Source organism: Rhipicephalus sanguineus, chromosome 6, assembly GCF_013339695.2.
Source record: "Rhipicephalus sanguineus isolate Rsan-2018 chromosome 6, BIME_Rsan_1.4, whole genome shotgun sequence".
Lineage (NCBI taxonomy): Eukaryota > Metazoa > Arthropoda > Arachnida > Ixodida > Ixodidae > Rhipicephalus > Rhipicephalus sanguineus.
The window spans coordinates 82,069,221-82,088,371 of NC_051181.1; the positions used below are offsets into that span (position 1 = coordinate 82,069,221).

The 19,151-nt window shown below is 46.7% G+C and overlaps 1 protein-coding gene across 3 annotated transcripts in view; it reads left to right on the forward strand.

Moving 5' to 3' along the window:
• Nucleotides 1–19,151, forward strand: part of LOC119395948 (glutamate receptor ionotropic, kainate 2) — a 410,534-nt gene that overhangs the window by 36,786 nt on the left and 354,597 nt on the right. Inside the window, exon 1 of one of the 3 annotated variants that reach the window (XM_049416823.1) lies at nucleotides 15,278–15,806. The exons of 1 other annotated variant lie outside the window; for it this stretch is intronic. In XM_049416823.1, the coding sequence (XP_049272780.1) occupies nucleotides 15,689–15,806 (118 nt within the window). In that variant the 5' untranslated portion in view covers nucleotides 15,278–15,688. Of the gene's footprint in view, nucleotides 1–15,277; nucleotides 15,807–19,151 lie in introns of those variants that run through there. One more of the 3 variants, XM_037662976.2, reaches the window with a different exon arrangement.

Here is a 19,151-nt window from a genome sequence, read left to right on the forward strand (position 1 = left end):
ATTAAGCTTTTAGCAAATCGTTCCTTGTGAGTCGATCGAAGAAACTAGCATAATCTAACGGGTATTTGTCACTGCACGGCTACCTGAGAAGGAGTAAAGAAAGAAAGAGATATAAAGAAAGAGAGAAACAAACAGAGGGACGGAAAGAAAATATAAAGGAGGAGAAAAATTCTTGTCGAAAAATATTCTTCACGAGGCGGGATTCGAACCCGCGCATACCCTCGATCCGAAGGCGAGCGACCTAACCACTCGGCTATCCAGGCACGCTAGCAGAGCATAACATAGCCTTGTATAGTATAGTGTAGCAAGGGGGTTGGAAAGGGAAGTGTGCGTGAGGAGGAGAGATGTGATAGTGAGGAGGAGGAAAAGGAGGAGGGGGAGAGAGTAAAGCGCAACACAGAAAGAATGAGGAAGAGAGAAATAGAGAGGAATAAATGCAGAAAGAAAAAGAGAGACAGAGAATATCAACGAAAGAGAGAGAAATAAGTAAAGAGAGAAATAAAAGATAGAAAGTGGAAGCAAGCATCGCGTCGTCTAGCGACCAGATGACGCACTACGTGGCCAAGCCGCGCATTCGCAGTAGCTAAGCCACGCCCGCCGACGGAGACACTGCGCGCAACCTTCGCTCTATTCGCCGCGAGATCGGGCTGCAGGTGGCAGCACCGTCGCCGCGCAAGTGTGGATAGGCGGTTGTCGGCGCGTACACAAACGCACACAACAGCGCTTCGTTGTGAGCGATGTGACCCAATTTCCGGCAAACGTTGACTGCAGCTTTCTGGTAATATGTGCGCTCTTCATTCCCGAATTAATGCCCGAAGCGCGCCGAACGTTACTATCGCTTGTAAAAGAAGCGCATTCTGTCAACGAACGGGTTGCTCGCCTTCGGCAACAGTCGGCGTTTTCGCAATGGATGACGTTTTCTTGTTTTTTTTGTACATGTTTAGCTTGTGTTCCCCTACTACGCACTGCTGTAGCGCGAATGAATTAACTATTTACTTCTTGTTCATCTGGATATCCCCCAAAAAGAAAGCCCGTATTCCTTCACGATGAGTTCAAATAGTAGTTTCTGCCCTGCGTGCTCAAATATTCATCCGCATTTCTTATTTAGTTCTCCATGAAATGTAGAACAGTTGATGGGTTTACTGAGGAAAGCAGCACAGCGCTTTAGCGCTACGGAGACACGCACACACTTGTTTTTATTCCAGTAACAGTACGCAGAGGTAACTGCACAGCACGGAACTTTATTCGATTGATTACTTGTACGACAGTAATGGAACAAGGCCCGGTTATTTCACGGGACCAAAGTACGTTTTTTCATGCGAATAATGTCCGCTGCCTTCCATCAATCTACTATAACAACGCAACACAAACGCTCAAGATAATGTACAGAAAAATAGATGTGGCTTCGCGTGAAATTACTACGACATGTATCTAAAGTACGCCGTTTGGATTAACTTTGACCATCAGAGCTCTTTAACGCGTACTCCAGTTAATTACACGGGTGTTTTTGTATAAATTTCGCCAGTAGTTAAAATTGCGCAAGGTAACTCAGTTTGTGGTTTCCGTGTCATTACATTTTCTGTTCTGTTTAGGGGACAATTTAAGTACCGAAGTGTCAGACGTGACTTGACAGAAATATATTTCCCGTAGTGGGACCAGGACCGTACACAACTAAAGCTCGTCGTGTAACCTATAAACGACAGTGCCGAAGTTACACACCTAACCACAACGCGCAAGCGAATGATAGCCTTTTTTTTTACCACCGAGCCGCTAAAAGGCTATTCTCATGAGATTTAAAACTTCTCATCTTTAGGGCAACGCCAAGTGCACTTTGCAATGCGCTTGGACCACAGAGCGGCACCTACTCTGATATGACTCTTGTGAACGGAGGATACGACGACCACACACAGCACTCTCGACAAGTGCACTCACTGATCTAATTACAGTACATATACAGCCGGTCAAGGCCAAATGCTTCGTTACATCGTGTTAGGCATCCGTACGAGCGGTTAAAGTAGCACTAACGCAACAGAACAAACCGCCTTTTGAGGACCTGCACGACGTACGCGCGCATACAAACACAACGTGGCTAGCAGACGACGCATGGAGCAATCCACACTAGGCGCGGTTCTGGCAGAAGCCGCCAGGCGGCGACTCCGCTCGATCTCGCGGCCATAGCCTGGTTCGAGTGTAAACTCTAGCCTGGTTGCGTACTCCCGAGGAGAAAGCCACGCATCTCGAATATAGACGCGTCGTTCGAAGGGGAGTACGAGCGGCGACGGGTCCGTGCTTCGCTGTTCCAAGCTTTGCGCGACTTAGTGCAACCCGCCAGCATTTTTTTTTTTACTTTAAGGCCGCCTTATTTTCAATTGCATAGGTTTGTATTGTTCCGCTGCTATGGACCTTGTCAAGGAAGGCTGACTGGGAGTCGCCATAATCCCTTCTGGGCTGTTGTTAATATGCATGACCCCAGAAAATGCACTACCGAGGCTGTGACGTCAGCTTTTATCCTCCCGTGCAACACTCCAGAAAATAGGTGATCCTTCTCTGTTGAAAACGTCTATAGGCTTCGTTTGTGTAGGACAATCTATACGCTATACCCCGCTGCAATCGCCGCCTCCGTATGCTGGGTACATAATGTTAATGTCGGGATGTTACAATTTCGGAGATAGATGGCTTGCGCATTGAGTTCGTGTACAAATGCTGAGTGTAAAGCAGGAAGCTACATCCGCACAGCAGTCAACGATGCTGGGTCGTACTGTTCAGGAGTAAACTTGGATTTTTCGACTCTCCAAGACAGGTATGTTGGTAATCAGAACTCGAATGCATACGACGATAAGGTACAGTGCTCACCGATTCAAACGCGACAATTCAGGGCTATGTTACACACGTCGTTTTGTTTACACCGTCTTTACTTCACCTCATATCGTCGCAATTTCGACTCGACAACTTACGTGACAGCCAACATTACCTTTAGAGGCCTGGTTCACAGCTACATGACGAGGTTCTTCGAGCAAAGGCGCATAGCACTCGGTACACTTAAAGCTTTTACGTCTCGTTTTATTTCCATTCATTTTCTTAATCAAAAATTTGGTTGATTAAGTAAAACTGTACTGTCTTCTATGCTTCTCTTGTGTTTTTATTGTCTGTTTATTTCAGTTAATCGAATTGATAATGATTTCATTAACATTTCGATTAACTGAAATCAAGCCGCCTGGTCTCCTTTCGTCTCGTTCGCGCGGGTGAATACACGCACACACACCCACGCGAACGCACACACCCATGCATACACACACCCACGCAAACACACACTCCCAGACGAACACGCACACCCACGTGAACGCACGCACACACACGTGCACGTGCGCACACACACACGCGCGTACACGCGCACGCACGCACGCAGACGCATACATAGGCACGCGCGCGCACACACAGATACACATTCATACGCATATGCACACACACACGCCCACAATATAAGAGAACATGAACGCACCAAAAGAAAGCAACAAAGGAGAGGAGGTTGCATCGAGTCGCGAGCAGGGTACTAGCTTTGTAGACAAGGGATACGGGATTAAGAGCTCCGTCGTGACCTCACCCATCAAGAGAAGGTCACGTGATTTACCACGCCAAAGAGGTGACGTATTGACGCATCTCACAGCTGCCCGTTCTTGTCTTCACGCATCGGGTAGGCAAGCATCTGTGATCGACATGTCAGAGATTGCAGATGTCAGGGATTCGCGGTATGGTAGTCCCAGCCAGCCTCACAGACTTGCGTGGGTCTGAACTGATAAGCCACGTTTCGGCTGTTTTCCTATTTTCTTCGTGGATGCGGCAAACACACCTCTAGCTACTTTTGCACATCTTAAGATGAATTAGAAAAAAAGGCAATACTATTGCCGATTGCCCCTCTCCTTAGCCCTTCCGACACTAATAACATAATTCGACATATTAAATATTGTCCTCCCCCCCCAAATGACGTTATAGCACTGTGCGACAATATAGAAGCGCGTGTGATGAACAGCTCTGTGTAGGTCCATTACGAAGCGATGTGTTAGCCCGTATAGTGGGGGTAGAACTTGAACGGAATGTGTGCGTGTGAAAGTTATACCGCACAGTGAACTCGTACAAGAGAACTGTCTATTGTTGTTATTTTTTCTTTATTTTGTCCAGTTACGTTATTTTTCTTTATTTTTGTCAGTTGCTACATGTTTTCTTTTTTCATTTTTGTTTTTTGGCTAACCTTTTTTGTTTCTGCTAGCAGAACTTATAAGAATAGGGTATCCGAGGGATATAAACCTCGACCTCTTCACAGTAAGACAGTCACAACAGAACATAACAGAAAGAGAGAAACTCTTTTTTAGGGGCGAAGCTCCTTAAAGCGGCACCCGTTCGTCCCTCGTAGTCGTAGTGCGTAACCAGTCGTAACGCTAGTACCAGATCTGGACCTCCAAGGTGGTGCCGGTGGAAGATTTTTCCTGTGCGTTGTGAACAGTAAAAAATTCGCAGCGTGCGCGTTAACTAAAAGCCGAATTCTTCTGTCTCTCATTCCCCATTAGCAGCCATTGGCACGTTCCAGTAGGAAACGTTAGTAGAAGTAGAAGTGTCAGATGCCAGATGTTTTCTAAAAGCAAAACGAAAGAACGCCAGATATTTCTAAAGCAAAACGAAAAGACGCCAGCTGCTTAACGGAAGACGCCAGATGTTTCTAAAGCAATGGTTTTCTAAACAATGAAAATTCACAGCGTACATGTAAAATTAAAGTGAGCTGCAAGTCGACATAACTCTCTTCGAACCTTTAGTATAAACGCGCCGGATCTCACGTCGGTGATGATGTACTGGGCAGAATTCACGGAAGATTCACGGTTTACCGATGAACCTCCGCAGCTTCGCCCACTCATCATCATTCCCTCCGTGGATATGCTGTGATTTTTTCAACATATTTTTTAACAGCAGCTGTTTTAAGCCGACCGTTAGTCCGCGCAAAGCGAACAAAAAAGTATCATCACGAACCGACACGTGCTCTCTTAGTCCTCTTCGTCAACATCTGCTACGCTGCCAGAACACGTGCGCCCATTCTCGAGCGCGGGGACTCAATAACGCTGACGGCGATAGAACGCGCACAGAGAGAAAGAAAGGGAGAGAGAAATAAAGGTAGAGAAAAGGAGAAATTCTTGGGGAGAGTTCATGGCGAGGCGAGATTCGAACCCGCATACCCACGATCCGATGGCGAGCGAGTTAAACCACTCGGCTATCCAGGCACAGTAGCAGAGCATAGCATAGCCTTGTATAGTATAGTATGGCAATGAGATGGGAAAGGGAAGTGAGGCTGAGGAGGAGGGAAAGTAGGGGAGAACGAGTACACTGAAAGCCATAGAAAGAAAGGAAAAAAAAAAGAAACAGAACGCGAGAGAAAGACTAGGGAAAGAGAGAAAGAAATACGTGGAAAGAAGGATAAAAATGTATTGAAAGCAGGGGAATGAAGAGAGAAAGAGATTAGAGACAGACCAGAATGAGAAAGAGAGAAATGGACAGAAACAACAGAAAAAAGAAAAAAGATAGAAGGCGAGAGAATGCCTACAGAAAGAGAGAGAAGTACATAGAAAGAAATAGAAAGAGAAAAATAGAAAGAAATGGAAGAAATGAAAAGATAGAAAGACGGAGAAAGAAATAGAGGGAGAGAGAAAGAGATTGAAATAAAACAGAGGCAGAAAAGATAGAAAGAAAAAGAGAGTACGCATAGCCATGTATGGTGTAGAATAGCAAGGAATGGCAAGAGAGGTGAGAGGTAAAGGCCTAGCCATGCCAGTACCAGCCATGTACCCACCAGCTCTGATGTGACCCAGCTTTACGCTACTTAGTGCAAGGTGCGCTCACTTTTTTTTTGTTAAATGCCGTTTGAGTCGTTAACGCCCGCTGGGTCTCCACAAGGGTATGACCGCCAGTGTGGCCTATTTATTTCTAGTTCCTCAAGCGAATTGGTGCGTTCCTATGTGACCTCACAGATACCACATAAGCACCGCGCGCATAAGTGGCCTTACTTCTCTTACCTTCCGCTGCTGAAATAGCCGGCATACCCGCCACGGTGGTCGAGTGGTTATGGCGCTCGACTGCTGACCCGAAGGTCGCGGGATCGAATCCCGGTCGCGGCGGCTACATTTTCGATGGAGACGAAAGTGTCTGAGGCCCGTGTACTTAGAATTAGGTGCACGTTAAAGAACCCCATGTGGTTAAAATTTCCGGAGCCCTCCACTGCAACGTCTCTCATAATCATATCGGCGTTTTGGGACGTTAAACCCCAGAGAGAGAGAGAAAGATTAGGTGAGAGGCAGGGAGGTTAACCAGAAGTTTTTCGGTTTGCTACCCTGCACTGAGGGGAAGAGGTAAGGGGGGATAGAACTTCAAAGAATGACAATAAGAGTAATAGAAGAAAAATGAACAATCTTGAAGTGCCGGAACGTTGTAGCTTCCAACCAAAAAGCGACGAAGGCGCTGCTGAAGTTTCTCCGCTCAACCGACCTCGCTAAACGACTATGATGCTCCCGTGCTTGAGTGTGTGTGCGTTAAGCCCCAGATATTATTATTAAGTAGGCGGCATGACAAGGCCAAAGTAAAAAATCCACGCATTTCCACGAAGTCAATCATGACGAGTGGGCGAAGCTCTGGGTAACGTATGGATGAGTAACCGTAGGTTACCCGAGCGTTGCCCAACATAATGAAAATTGAGTGACGCAAAGTGACATAAAGAGTCGACGAAAAAGCTAGGTCCTACAGTCCATATTGTGTACGTTGAAGTCGCCGACTAGTAAAAAGCATTTGTGCTTGCAGGTGTTTTATATTGTTCTGTCGCAATTATGGTTGGTGTTCGTCTATTGTAAACCCTTTGTTTATTCACATACACACATATATGTTTCGGTTATAGCAACGGTTTTCTCTATACCGTGACAGCCGACAGTGAGAGTCGACGACAAGGCTAGGTCCTAAGGTCCATAATGTGCACGTTGAAGTCGCCGACTAGTAAAAAACATTTGTGCTTGCAGGTGTTTTATATTGTTTCGTGCAATTATGACAGATATTAGTCTATTGTTAAACCTATTGTTAAAACCACGCATCTCAACGAAGTGAATCATGACGAGTGGGCGAGTAGCTGTGTAAGCACAGACACGGACGCCACACGGACGGACATGCCTCGGCCTTAGGTGCTTTGGCCCCTAAGAGTCTTAGTTTCATTACCTTTGGCTTCGAAAGAACATCGAAGATTGAGATTTACCTCTCGTATTGAGATCGAGATATCCGTTCGCTGGCGGTCCATCGTAGTTTCAAAGCTTTACGCCACACCATGCACAACTCAAGGGAATCTAGCTTTATTTCCTTCATATTTTTTTAACACGAAAGTGTTTCATGCCGGTGTCCACCAAGACTTCAGTGACGTATTTCCGTCACGGAAATGACGTAGAAAAATTTTACACAGACTGTAGAGGCTTTACAACGCGCCTTTTTTATCTACCACTCTCCCGGTCGGCGGGGTGGTGTTGCCCTGTGAGAGCGGTAACGTAAGTAATTCGTCATTACTGTGGCCTCTGCGATTAGCACCTGGAACGTGTTAAGGCCGAAACACACGTACGCGTTGCAGCGCGTCAACGCGTGACATTTTGACGCGGCGCCGCGTCCTCTCTCTATGGGGAGAGAGGGCGCGCGGCTACGCGAAGCTAATTTTCTGTCTCCCCCTCACGGGTTTGCCATCTCGTGGAATCCAGTCAGTTATCCTTAATGACCACCGGTTATCCTGCCGACGTGCTACGTGCCCGGCCCATATCCATTTCTTCTTCTTGATTTCAACTATTATGTCCTTAACCCCGCTTGTTCCCTGACCCACTCTTCTCTCTTCCTGTCTCTTAAGGTTACACCTATCATTTTCCTTTCCATCACTCGCTGCCTCGTCCTCAATTTAAAGGGGCCCTGCAACACTTTTCGAGCATGCTCAAAAAGCGCTGCCAATCGGTAGTAGAGGCTCCCGAGAACACGCGAGCCAAATATCTATAGCGATGCGCACGGCCTGGAATTTAAATAAATTCTCAAAGTCAGCTGAAAATCGCTCCCTCTTCTCTCGACAAATGATGTATTAGTCCCGCAAAATATGACGCGATTGTCGGCAGTTCCACCATTGGCTGATGTTATAATCACGATAACACCCTTATTATTACTTTCGTTGTTAATTTGAGTTCAATAAGTAGACAATATGTATGTTTATATTCTGTTATCGCTGGTTAAAAACACCGAACAAACATTAATATTAGCATTTCCGGTCTCACCCACAGCTCGCCCGCTCGTAGTTGCGTGGTTCCGTTTTCTTCGCCACGCGCAGTGCCGAAAACGTGAATATTTCTGTGCTTTTGACCATCGCCGGTTGCCGTTGAGAGTGGCAGCCGTTCGAGTGTTTGCCTCGTCAGCTGAGAACTGCATCGTCGGCACGTTCTCACGACCCGACCGAGGCACGGGCGCAGCGTGTCTCCGATAACAATGCTGGCGTCCGGTAATGGCGGCGCTTCGGGGTCGTCTGCCAGTGCCGTCTTACGAGGCGGTGTATCGGAGTATGGGCCGAAACCGATCTCAGCTGTCATTCGTTCCAAACGAGCGCGCAGGTTTGCTTCCATGGTTGGCAGAGCGATGAAAACACTACGGCGTTCGAGGTGCACACCCAACATTACCAACCGACGCGCAGTTTTCAAACACGCGCGATACACAGTGCGATCGACTCCGCTCGACGAGAACGACGCAAGCCGACCGGAACTGGCGGCACAGACCACGTGGTTGCGCCCAGACGTCAGAGAGAAAAAATGAAGAAAAAAACTCCGCCGGCGCTCTTGGCGGAGCCTCGCTCCTCTGCGCTCCCTCTGTCGACTCGCTGCCTAGCTTTCCGCGCGCTCGCGGCGTTGAGTTGAGGGAGAAAGCTGCGGAACGTGATCTCTATAATTTGGTAACACCACTTAGACTTGACGGATTCGAAAAATTTTTGCGGCATATGACTCGTGAAGAGTCATACGTCAATAAGAGACTATTCCAATATAACTAAGAAGGTGTTGCAGGGCCCCTTTAAGTTGAACCCTCTTTGTTAGTCTCGCTCATACCATCACGCTAATCCAAACCAAATATAGCTCTGCGACGCGCGCCTGCCTCACCTGGCTGTAACACCGCGTTCACCGCTGACGCACTCAACCGAGAAAAACCGCGGCTGGGCTACGGGGCGGCAGGACGCGCTTTACGTTACCTCTAGTCCGGCCGTGGCGTTCAATCACATTTTAACATGCCGCGGGATGGCGATCAAGTTCAGCGTCCAATATGCGACGCTCTTCTGGCTATCACACCTCGTTCTCTGATTATTGCATTCACCGTTAACTATACAGCTACCACAAGGTTTGTTTAATCATTTAACATGGACGTTAGTCGTCTGGGTGAGATGTACCACCAATCATCAAAGTGGGTGCATTCACGTTAAACGGTGCTATAATAATAATATCTGGGTTTTAACGTCCCAAATCCACGATGTGATTATGAGGGACGCCGTAGTGGAGTGCTCCGGAAATTTGGACCACCTGTGGGTTCCTTAACGTGCACCTAAAGCTAAGTACACGGTAAACGGTGTTATAGCTGCCAGACATCAATATACATTGTGCAAACTCTCTCATATCAATTCATTTACTTCTGTAAACATTCAGTTACTTCTGTAAGGGCACGCTTTACTTTCGTGTTATTTCCGATTCCTATGAAGGAGGGATCAGCCATCGCTTTTCAATTTCCGCGGCTCGCAAAGCTTTACGGAGAGATGCGTTCTACTTCATTCATAATATTTAATATTTTGAAAGCACAAAATCCAGAGCGGTGAGATGTGGCTCATTCAGAAAGAAATGACGGTGCAAAAATATCTCACGTCGTTCTAATCTGACATTTAAAGTATAGATACTACGTCTAGTGTTAACACTGAATAGCTCACAATATATAGAGTTCTCAAATTATCTGTGGTCTTTAATTTAATAGAAAGCCTAACCTCAGGTGTTGCGTTGTAAAGAATGGCAAATATTTTGCTCGCATATGCAGGAAATGAGAAGATTCACACAGTGAAGCTTGCTTCATATTGCCACAAGTTATGAACAAAGAAACCAGTAATGACGGAACTATCTATACTGCACTACCGTTCAGCACTACCAAAGCTACGGGGTGGAAGCAATGCGTGCGGCAGCAAAACATAGTGCCAGATATAATGACCTTACAATTCGCCGGGTTGAGACATTGCGCTTGTTTAGCACGTGGTTACATGGCATCTATACGTGATATCTTTGATGTTTGTCGCATTATCTCATGTTACTTTAATTGTTTTATCAATAACCACCAGTACTGTGGTTACTAATCAACATGACAGCGCCCATGCAGACGCGACCACTCTCTTCGATCCGAACTTGCTCTTGTTACTTGACCACCGGCGCTGACAGCAACAAATAAATGGTGAAATGAGCCATTGTTTTGTGCCATCTTATTATGAGGGCAAACGATTAGGTACGTTTTGTCGTTATTGGCGAGATCAGTTATGTCTTTAGCCACGCCTGCTAAGCCTACGCGCCGAGAATTTGATAACGGTTCATGAAAACAGCGCAGTATAGCACGAACCGAAGTGTCAGGATATGAATCTAGAGCAAATACAAGCGTCCGTTTGGAACTTAGGGGCCACACAGCGCACGACAACGACGTGATAAATTCGAGGCGGAGGGCACCAGCGTCGATAAGTGCAGCCATGTTCTGCTTTTTTCCGGTGCTGCAGTAGGCCAACGCGTGCGCGCAGACGCCAGGGGGACGCTGAGCAGACGAAGTGTGTGTTCCAATTTGCTAAGGGGCGCTGCGGCCTCCACAGTGCTCAAGAGATGCGCAAACGATCGAGCGAGGGAGCATGATCTTTCGATCAAGAGTAATCTTTTGGCACATTTCCCTATGCGATGCAGCGCGTGTGGATGTGAGGGCAAGATTTGCCAATTTCACCATCTAGGTAGAAGCAAGGGGTGATTGAGCGAGAGATGCTAGAAGCATGCCAATCTGAAAGAAAAAAAAGATATCTGTATTAGCGATACGTTGGTGGTACTGCGCTCAGCTGAATTGATTTTTTGACAGGTTTGTGAACTAGCACGCGCATTGAGAGTGGCCGATTGTTGGATGTGACGCATGATGTGTGTTGCGCATATGTGTCATTGTGTATATATTGCGGTGGATTTGTAAGAATAAAGTTAGTTGTGAGTGAGGCTCTTCCTTTCGGCATTTTCTTCTTGGCGTTCGCGTCGTCGAATTTCTTGTAACACGCACCAACTAGCCCATCTACAAGTTTTACTGAAGGGAACTACTGCGATGGAGTATAGTTGGCCTCACGGCACACGCAACGAAGTCGCAGTGGCGGTGAAGAAGGCACACATGGCACAATGTGTCTTTTAGGTCTTTACTGCCCGACCTTCCTGCGGGTTTTGTAATAGCGAGGTATTCTTAAACGGTGCCCGTCGCTCTTGGCAAGGTGTACAACACGCTTCGTGCTGACGGAGCGAGCTTTTGAAGACATATTCTAAGCTTTCTTGCATCTCGTTTTCACACACTGCGTTAAGCCTTCGGTGCACCTTGCATGGAGCTGAATGCTCGGCCTATCTACGGGGGCACCCCAACGTAGAAAACTGCGAAAAATCTTTAAAAGGTCGCGTGTTCCAGGTCTGCGCTTACAATTTAACGTAGAACATTATTTTTAAGACGCATGTAGTGAAGTACCTAGCTGCTGTGCGCTTCCGTCATTCGGAATTCTTCGAGAACTTTTGTACACTTCGGCGGAGATGTTGAAGTTTAAGTACTTCGAGAGGTTTGTTCAAATTAAACTATTCGCATTATGTCACGGTAATTTTCCAGGGTGACTTTCGGGCTCGCTCAAATAGACCTGATTTATATTGAGATGAATTCAGTTCAGCCACCCTAATTTGAAGGCTATATAAACTCACTGTTTGAAAGAAGGTCTGCACGTGTTCTTTAAGCCTGAAGGGAGGTCGCCGTTAGTGATTTTGAATAAGTTTTTTCTTACATGTACACACACCAGCTGCACCAAAAAAAAAGGAAGGGACAGCTTTGTATACATTTTTTTCTCCATTGTGGCGTTCATGTGGGCTCAGTAAACAGCGATGTTGCTTTGTTGGCATCATGGTGGAGTTACAAAGACCTTGCGAATCGTGGCGCAGTATTGAGAGGGTGGCTCGTGAAATGTTATACCAATGACAGTCATGCGCTCCTATGTGCTTGATTCTGTTCAAGAACACTCTTTTTAAGCATTGTGTACGCTTCGTTACCACGACGGTCACTAGCTAATTGTCATGTGATTTTTCTTTACTCGTATCACAGTTAGCCCGTCACGGGAAATGCCGGCACCTAATCACGCGTCTGTATGCTGTTATACGGCTTCACAATGACCTGACGAGAATGAAGGCGTTATGTGATGCTCGTTGAAGATCGAACTGACAAGAAAATATGACACATATATAAACCATCCGATGAGAATTTATCACCACATGTAAAGCAAATCATTTCCAGGCAGGTTTTCACCGCCCTAATATACCTATACAATCAGGTTTAGACACTTGGAAATTTCGCACGACCCTTAAGGACCATATCCCGTCGCCAGTGCTTGTAATTTTTCCAGGCAAGTTTCACCCCAGTAAGAGTTCTTTATGATAAAAAAAATGAAAACACAGAATTACACATCACGTGTTGTTCGCAGCGAGGTCGGGTTATTTGTAGTCGCCCGCGGGCTCCCGAATTCCCCTTCTCCCATTCCTTCTTAGGTCGTTCACGCCGCGCACGCGAAACTCGGGTAGGCGTTTTCCCTGAACATTTTTCACACCTCTGCGAATAATTTCGGCGCGACATATGCGCATGTTGTAGGTGGAACGGGCTCACACAAACCGTGAGATATTAATGGTTTGCTGGGCTTAACTGACACGAACGGATGATAGTAAAAACTGCGTCGGAATGCAGCTTACACTAAGGTGGTTCTTATTTTTTCTTTCCTACGCGCCTGCTTTCAGTTCAGCCCTAAGCTCCTTCTTCTTTTTCTGCTTTTTAGATGCGAAGCATATAGGCAAGGGTGTTTCAGCTCCACTAATGTGAAACCTGGGGAGGGGCGAAGCATGCAGTGTTTTGAGAAAGATTTCTTCGGTGAGGCACTAGTGGGGCCAAGCCCGAAACTTCCCCAGTGGAGCGTGTAAGCAAGGGTGTTTGAGCTCCCCTAACGCGGAACCTGGGGAGATGCGAAGCATGTAGGCAACGGTGTTTCAGCTCCACTAACGAGAAACCTGGGGAGGGGCGAAACATGCTGTGTTTTGAGAGGAACTTCTTTGATGAGGCATTAGTGGTGCCAAACCTGAAACCGTGCATGTAGGGGATGGTGTTTCCGCTCCACTAAGATCGTCGGAAAGCTGCGTCGGAATGCAGCTTACCCTAAGGTTCTTCTTCCTCTCTTCTCCTTCTTTCTTTACTTTTACTTCTTCTTTTCTTCCTCTTCCCTACATGTCCGGTTTCAGTTCAGCCCTAAGGTGTTTCTTCTTCTTCTTCCCTACATCCCGGTTTCAGTTCCCTACGGCATGTAGGGAGGGGTGTTTCAGCTCCACTAACGTCTTCGGCCATCTGTTGGGCTAACTGTGGCCTCCCTCATATTTAGTGGACCGGTGGCAAGTAGTGGCATTTATCACAATTTTTGTGGCGCATACCCATTTTATGATGGGCCTTGACTACATGACACACCGTGGCGACATTAGACGCCACGGTGTGTTCTTATCAGTTTCTTGCGTTTCCACCTCGCGCTTTCATCAGTTCTGATTACGTGCTTCGCACCTAATAAGAACTGATGAAAACGCAAGGTGGCTAATTGTTTGAGCTAGGCAAGTGCGATTCTATCGCGTACTTCTTCTTTATTAGTTCTTTTAGTAGGAAGCGATCACACTAAGCTTTACTAGAGTTCACAAAACGACAACATATGTCGGTCGCCTTTCTCGAGCTCTTCACACCGACCCCAAAGCCACCGTCGCCTTGTAAGCTGTCCCGATTCGGGCTTTGTTTGTGTTCACTTCGCTCTCTCCAGGGAACCTTCGCAGGGGCGCTTGAGAGACATATTTCGCTGCGCTCCCGCTGGTCCGCTTGCAGCGAAGAGAACGCGTTGAGCATACCGTGCAGGCAAGAAGCCGGGATGTCGGTCGCCAGAGGATGGAGAGGGGAAAGATGGGACAAGGAGAGAGAGGGGGAGGTTCGAGGATCCCAGAGACACGGCGGCGTTCATAACCGCCGCCACGACGGTCGACGACTCGCGCGCGCGGTATTTTTAGTGATGGAGCCAGGTTGCGCGGGGTCGCTCCGCTGGCGCATCAAAGATGGCAGCCGTCTTCTTTCTAAAAAAGAAAGAGCCTCCGCTACTACCTACTGGCGCGCTCAAGCAGCGGCTCTAACCTCTCGCCAAACCTCCTTCCCACAACTTCGTACCTCTTTCCTTTGCCCATCAGCTCCGATAGGCGCTTGCGAGAATGTGCGTGCCCAGGCGAGAGAGAGCGCGCCTGTATGAACGTGAGTGCGTGCGTTACGGTGTTTGCGCGCCCTCGACTCCCGTGAAAGACTTACGGGCGGGTCCCGCGCGGGACCTGGGTGCGAGGAGGCAGATTTGAGGGGACTCAAACTCGGGGGTGTGACTCAAGGACTGCGATTCTCCGAACCTTCGCTGGCTACCACCGCTGGCCGGGCGGCCGCAGGCGAGCGCTCGGAGCTGGCGGATGCCAGGACAGGTGCTTGCGAGCATCGGCAATTGGTCTGCCAACTGAAAGGCGCCATTGACATCTTTTGGCTCAGCGGTAGCGGTACCGGACGACAACATCACTGCTTTCTTTCGTTGCCATTCCTGTCGTCGGTTTTGGCCGCTCCTCGGTGACTGGAATGGACTTGACTGACACCATTTTCTTCCTCCCCTGACTCTTCCTTGCGGATCTCCTTTCTTTTTTGTCACCGGGAGTGCGTTACGCCATTAGCCCAAGCTATTCATTCACATGTCTGCGCGAGTGGTCGCTTCGCAGAAGATGACGAACCAAGGTGGGAAGGAAGCCCTACTGCTTTCAAGCCAACTTGTAACGAAGATGCCTATTTTCCTCGAAAAGCGCCACAACGGAGCCCGACTTGACACATTCGGTGCAAATAGAAAACTAAGGCACGTGGGCGACAAGAACTGCAGGCGTCGGTGACCTCATCTTGTGTGCGTGTCTGTGCGCTCTGGGAGTACGGATTAGGAGAAAGACGACTGAGCAAGGACTGCGCGAAGAAAACTAATCAGCGCCAAGCGAGACAGGTCACACCGTAGAGACTTGCGACGACGATGGAGAAGTTCTTCAGACAGGATTTAACGGATCAGCGTACTAGAAACAGGGATTAGCTTCCTTTATTTTTGCGTTTTACTTACCCCGGAGGAATGAGGGCGCCCTGCTTACACCTGTGCGTCGTCGTTAGGGTTTGTGAGAAACGGTGACAACGCGGTGCTTTTGAGAGTTGTCTACGGTTTTCTTCATCCTCCCGAATACGCTATCAAACGAGAGCCTTCACAACGGCGTGCAGAGGAAAAAAGGACCAATTCTTCTTTGTTTCAATGAGGACGCCTTCGCCGTGTGTATTCATCGCTTGTTCAGCTTTGGTAGTGTTCCTTCATGAACAAATTCTAGCGGCCCATGTCGGCTACCACGGTGTGCCTCCGACTGTTCGTGTCGGTGAGTATACCTTTGTTTCTTATATTCCTTCTTGCGAACACGGCTTAGGTTTTCTCTCTCTTTCAGGAAGGTGCGCGTTACAACCTTGTTTCCAAAAATACTCTATAGTGTGGACGAAGTGTCTGGGATAAGGCTGATTTCCGGTGTTATTTCAATTTCAACAGTCAGAAACAATGGATTGGCCGTGGGCTCAATCAGAAAAAAAGACACCAATACTATTTCGTTTATTCTTAGAAGAAGTAGCTCGCAACAAAAACAATGATTGAACACACGTGGACGTCCATTGCTTGTTTGGTATACTTTCTTTCCTGAAGCCCACTTTTCAGGTAAACATCTTGAGCCTTCTTCTAATAATAGGTCATTTTAATGTTTTAGGTATCTTTAGTGAACCTTAATCTCGCTCTCACGAATCCCTATGTTTTCCTCATCGTTCGGGTATCATTAGTCGTATAAAAGTGTTCGAGGGGAATTGTTTTTTACCAAACGTTTACATAAGCCTAAATATTTCGCTTACAACGCGTAAAGGTAATGTGCTAGTTTTTTTCAGCAGTAGTTCAACTCATCTTCGGAGCAACACAGCAGGTGATAGTTTTCAAAGCCCTAGAGTTCTGCTCTCTTTATTCGGTTCAGTCGACCAGCGGGTCCTCAAGCAGCGTATTTTTGCCCAGAATGAAACGATAAGTAGAGAAAGTTGGCAATCAGGTAGAGATAATTCGACAGTGTTAAGACATCCCGGAGCCATCAAAAGGAGAGTTAGTGAAATAAAACGAACAGTAACTAAGATTCTAAGGACAAAAGCAGTAACGCGGAAAGTAACGCAGAAAGCGGAAAGTGAAGACCATGAAGGTTTACAAATATGACAAGGAAAAGATGAGGATGGATTATCTGTACAATAACACAATGTGCATTGCCTTTATATTTACGCCTCCAGCTTGCTGCCTGAGGGCAAAAACATAGCAGAGTAAACGCTCGCAATTGGAGCACCCACGTGTCTGCTGCAACAAGAGTCCACGGAAGACTGAGCACCTTGTATAGGAAGCTAAAAATATTGACACAAGAAAACCCTCAGGGAATGTTTACCATCGAGGAAGGCGGCGAGTTCAAGCGCGTGGCAGCATTAACTGGCTAGCGGTCAACAAAAGTAAAAAGAAAAGTTTGGCGTATTGGGGAAAAACATAAAAGAGATAGGAGATAACCGGAAACATTAAAGGCATAAGTAGCAGTACAATGTCGTATCAGAGAGTTTACGTGAAGATAGAAACAAAATCAGCGACTGACAGGCGCGACGTTAGAATGCGATTGATATAAGTATATCATGCGCATTAGCTGGATCCCGCTGGACGGATATTTGCCGTTGGCTTATTTTGATGGGGACGCAGGAAAAAGATTGTCATCATAGACAGCAGCTAAGGAACGCTGCCTGAGTACCACGACATTCGGTTGAAGCGTTGACAGTTGAGATTGTTGGCACATTTCATGGTATTAACACTGACATACTGCTAGGTTAAAGTCTGAAGCGTGAAACATGAGGATGTTCGACGCATCCCTACTGTTTTTAACTTGTCAGACTGTCTTCCGAGCTCGAGAGACAATACTTGTGAATTATGGACAACCGCTGACGCACATGCCCTCTTATGAATTAGTGGGAAGACGTCGGGGCTTATGTGAGTTTGCGCGTACATGTGAACGTGTTCGTTGGCACTCTTAACGAAATCATCAGTAATGAAAGACGAACTAGTCCTTGTGGAAGCTTCTCGTGACACCTTTAGGCTATTTCAAGGCACGTTGGCGATGTATTTGAATGTAGTGGATATTGAAAATGGAAAGGAAAAAAAAATCTAGAAAAGTCGCACTCTCCGGAACTGACACAGGGAGGAAGTAATTAATACGAGACAATATATAATGTGCGCTTTAAAGCGACGCTTTTCATTATCGCTTAGGTGCTCACGTCTTGTCCATTACACAAATTTGGGCAATGGAAATATCTCTCTAGGTATGTGCCCCAATTTGTCCTTGCTCACTGGACTTGTGTAACAGGACACGTACCGCTAGATGTTTTGTTCTACAATACAACTCGGCATGTGCTGTTGAGCATGTTGCATCGTATACGTGAACAGCATTGTCCGATCAGACAGAAGGAACATTTATAGTTATTACCTGCCCCCACAGTCGAGCAGAGCGAGCAAAATATTAAGAAGCTGGCTACACTGAAGGGAAAAAGTCGGCAGAAGAAACACCCGCTTTCATTATGTAGAAGTCGAGAAAACACAATAAGACCAGGATATAAATGTGAAACGAAGAAGGGGTACGTGCCGTGACTCACAGTATATATTTATTCTAAATGACACGCACGTCTTCATCCTCCATCTCTCCAGCTATCGTGCGTTTCAATCGTCAAAGATATGTACTGAGAAGGGTTGAGCAATGAGCTCAACCCTTCTCGGTACATATCTTTGACGAACATAGAAGGAAAGACTCGAGGTGATGAAATTGCATTATGCATGAAGGGGAAAAAAAGGCTGAGCTAATAGAGTTCTATAAATGCGGGAAATCTCTTCTGGAGATTTTAACTTCGTTTATAAAAACACAACAAAATGGCATTTTTTCATTTGCTTCGCTTATGACACAATTGTATTCATGCTTTCTTCCATAACAGCGTAAATACTGAACACAATGGTTTCTCGCGTGACAAATAATAATTCTGACAACGATCTCGCTCCGAGCTGTAAAACATGCCGAACGTTTTTAGTTGATGAATGTACTCTGTTTTACACTTTGTTCCTTTGTGTACCGACGAGGCGACTGCTGCCCTCATGTATGCTTTGTTGACATCTTGCGTATCCACTGTGAAACCTTCTTGAAAGGATATCAAATTGTAACTTTTAGGACCGTATAGGTAAATAGCGCAGGCTACACAACATGCCCGATGTATGGAGCTGAGAAACATTGACGATACTTTTTAACCATTACGCTGGGCCAATTCATCGGAAGGCAACGTGGATTCCTTACTGCGACATTTCATGGCAACAGCAGTATACTGTGACTCAGGTAAACGCCCATGCTTGTAATGGCTTATTTATTAAACAAATGACGACGATAATCCCAGTGATACATATGTCCATAAGTAGTTAGTATTGCAGGAGGTCAGATACTGTTTTGTTCAGCTTACTCGTGCCTTCCGGCGTTCCGCGATAAATATCTGACCTTCGGCTACTGTACTGGTAAAGAGGTTGAATCGTGGCCGCTTTTGTAGAACGTAGTGTACACGGTAACACTGGCAATACGTAAATGCCAGTGATAGCCATATAACTCAAGCTGTCAGTGTGGTTGGAGGAAATTCGAAAT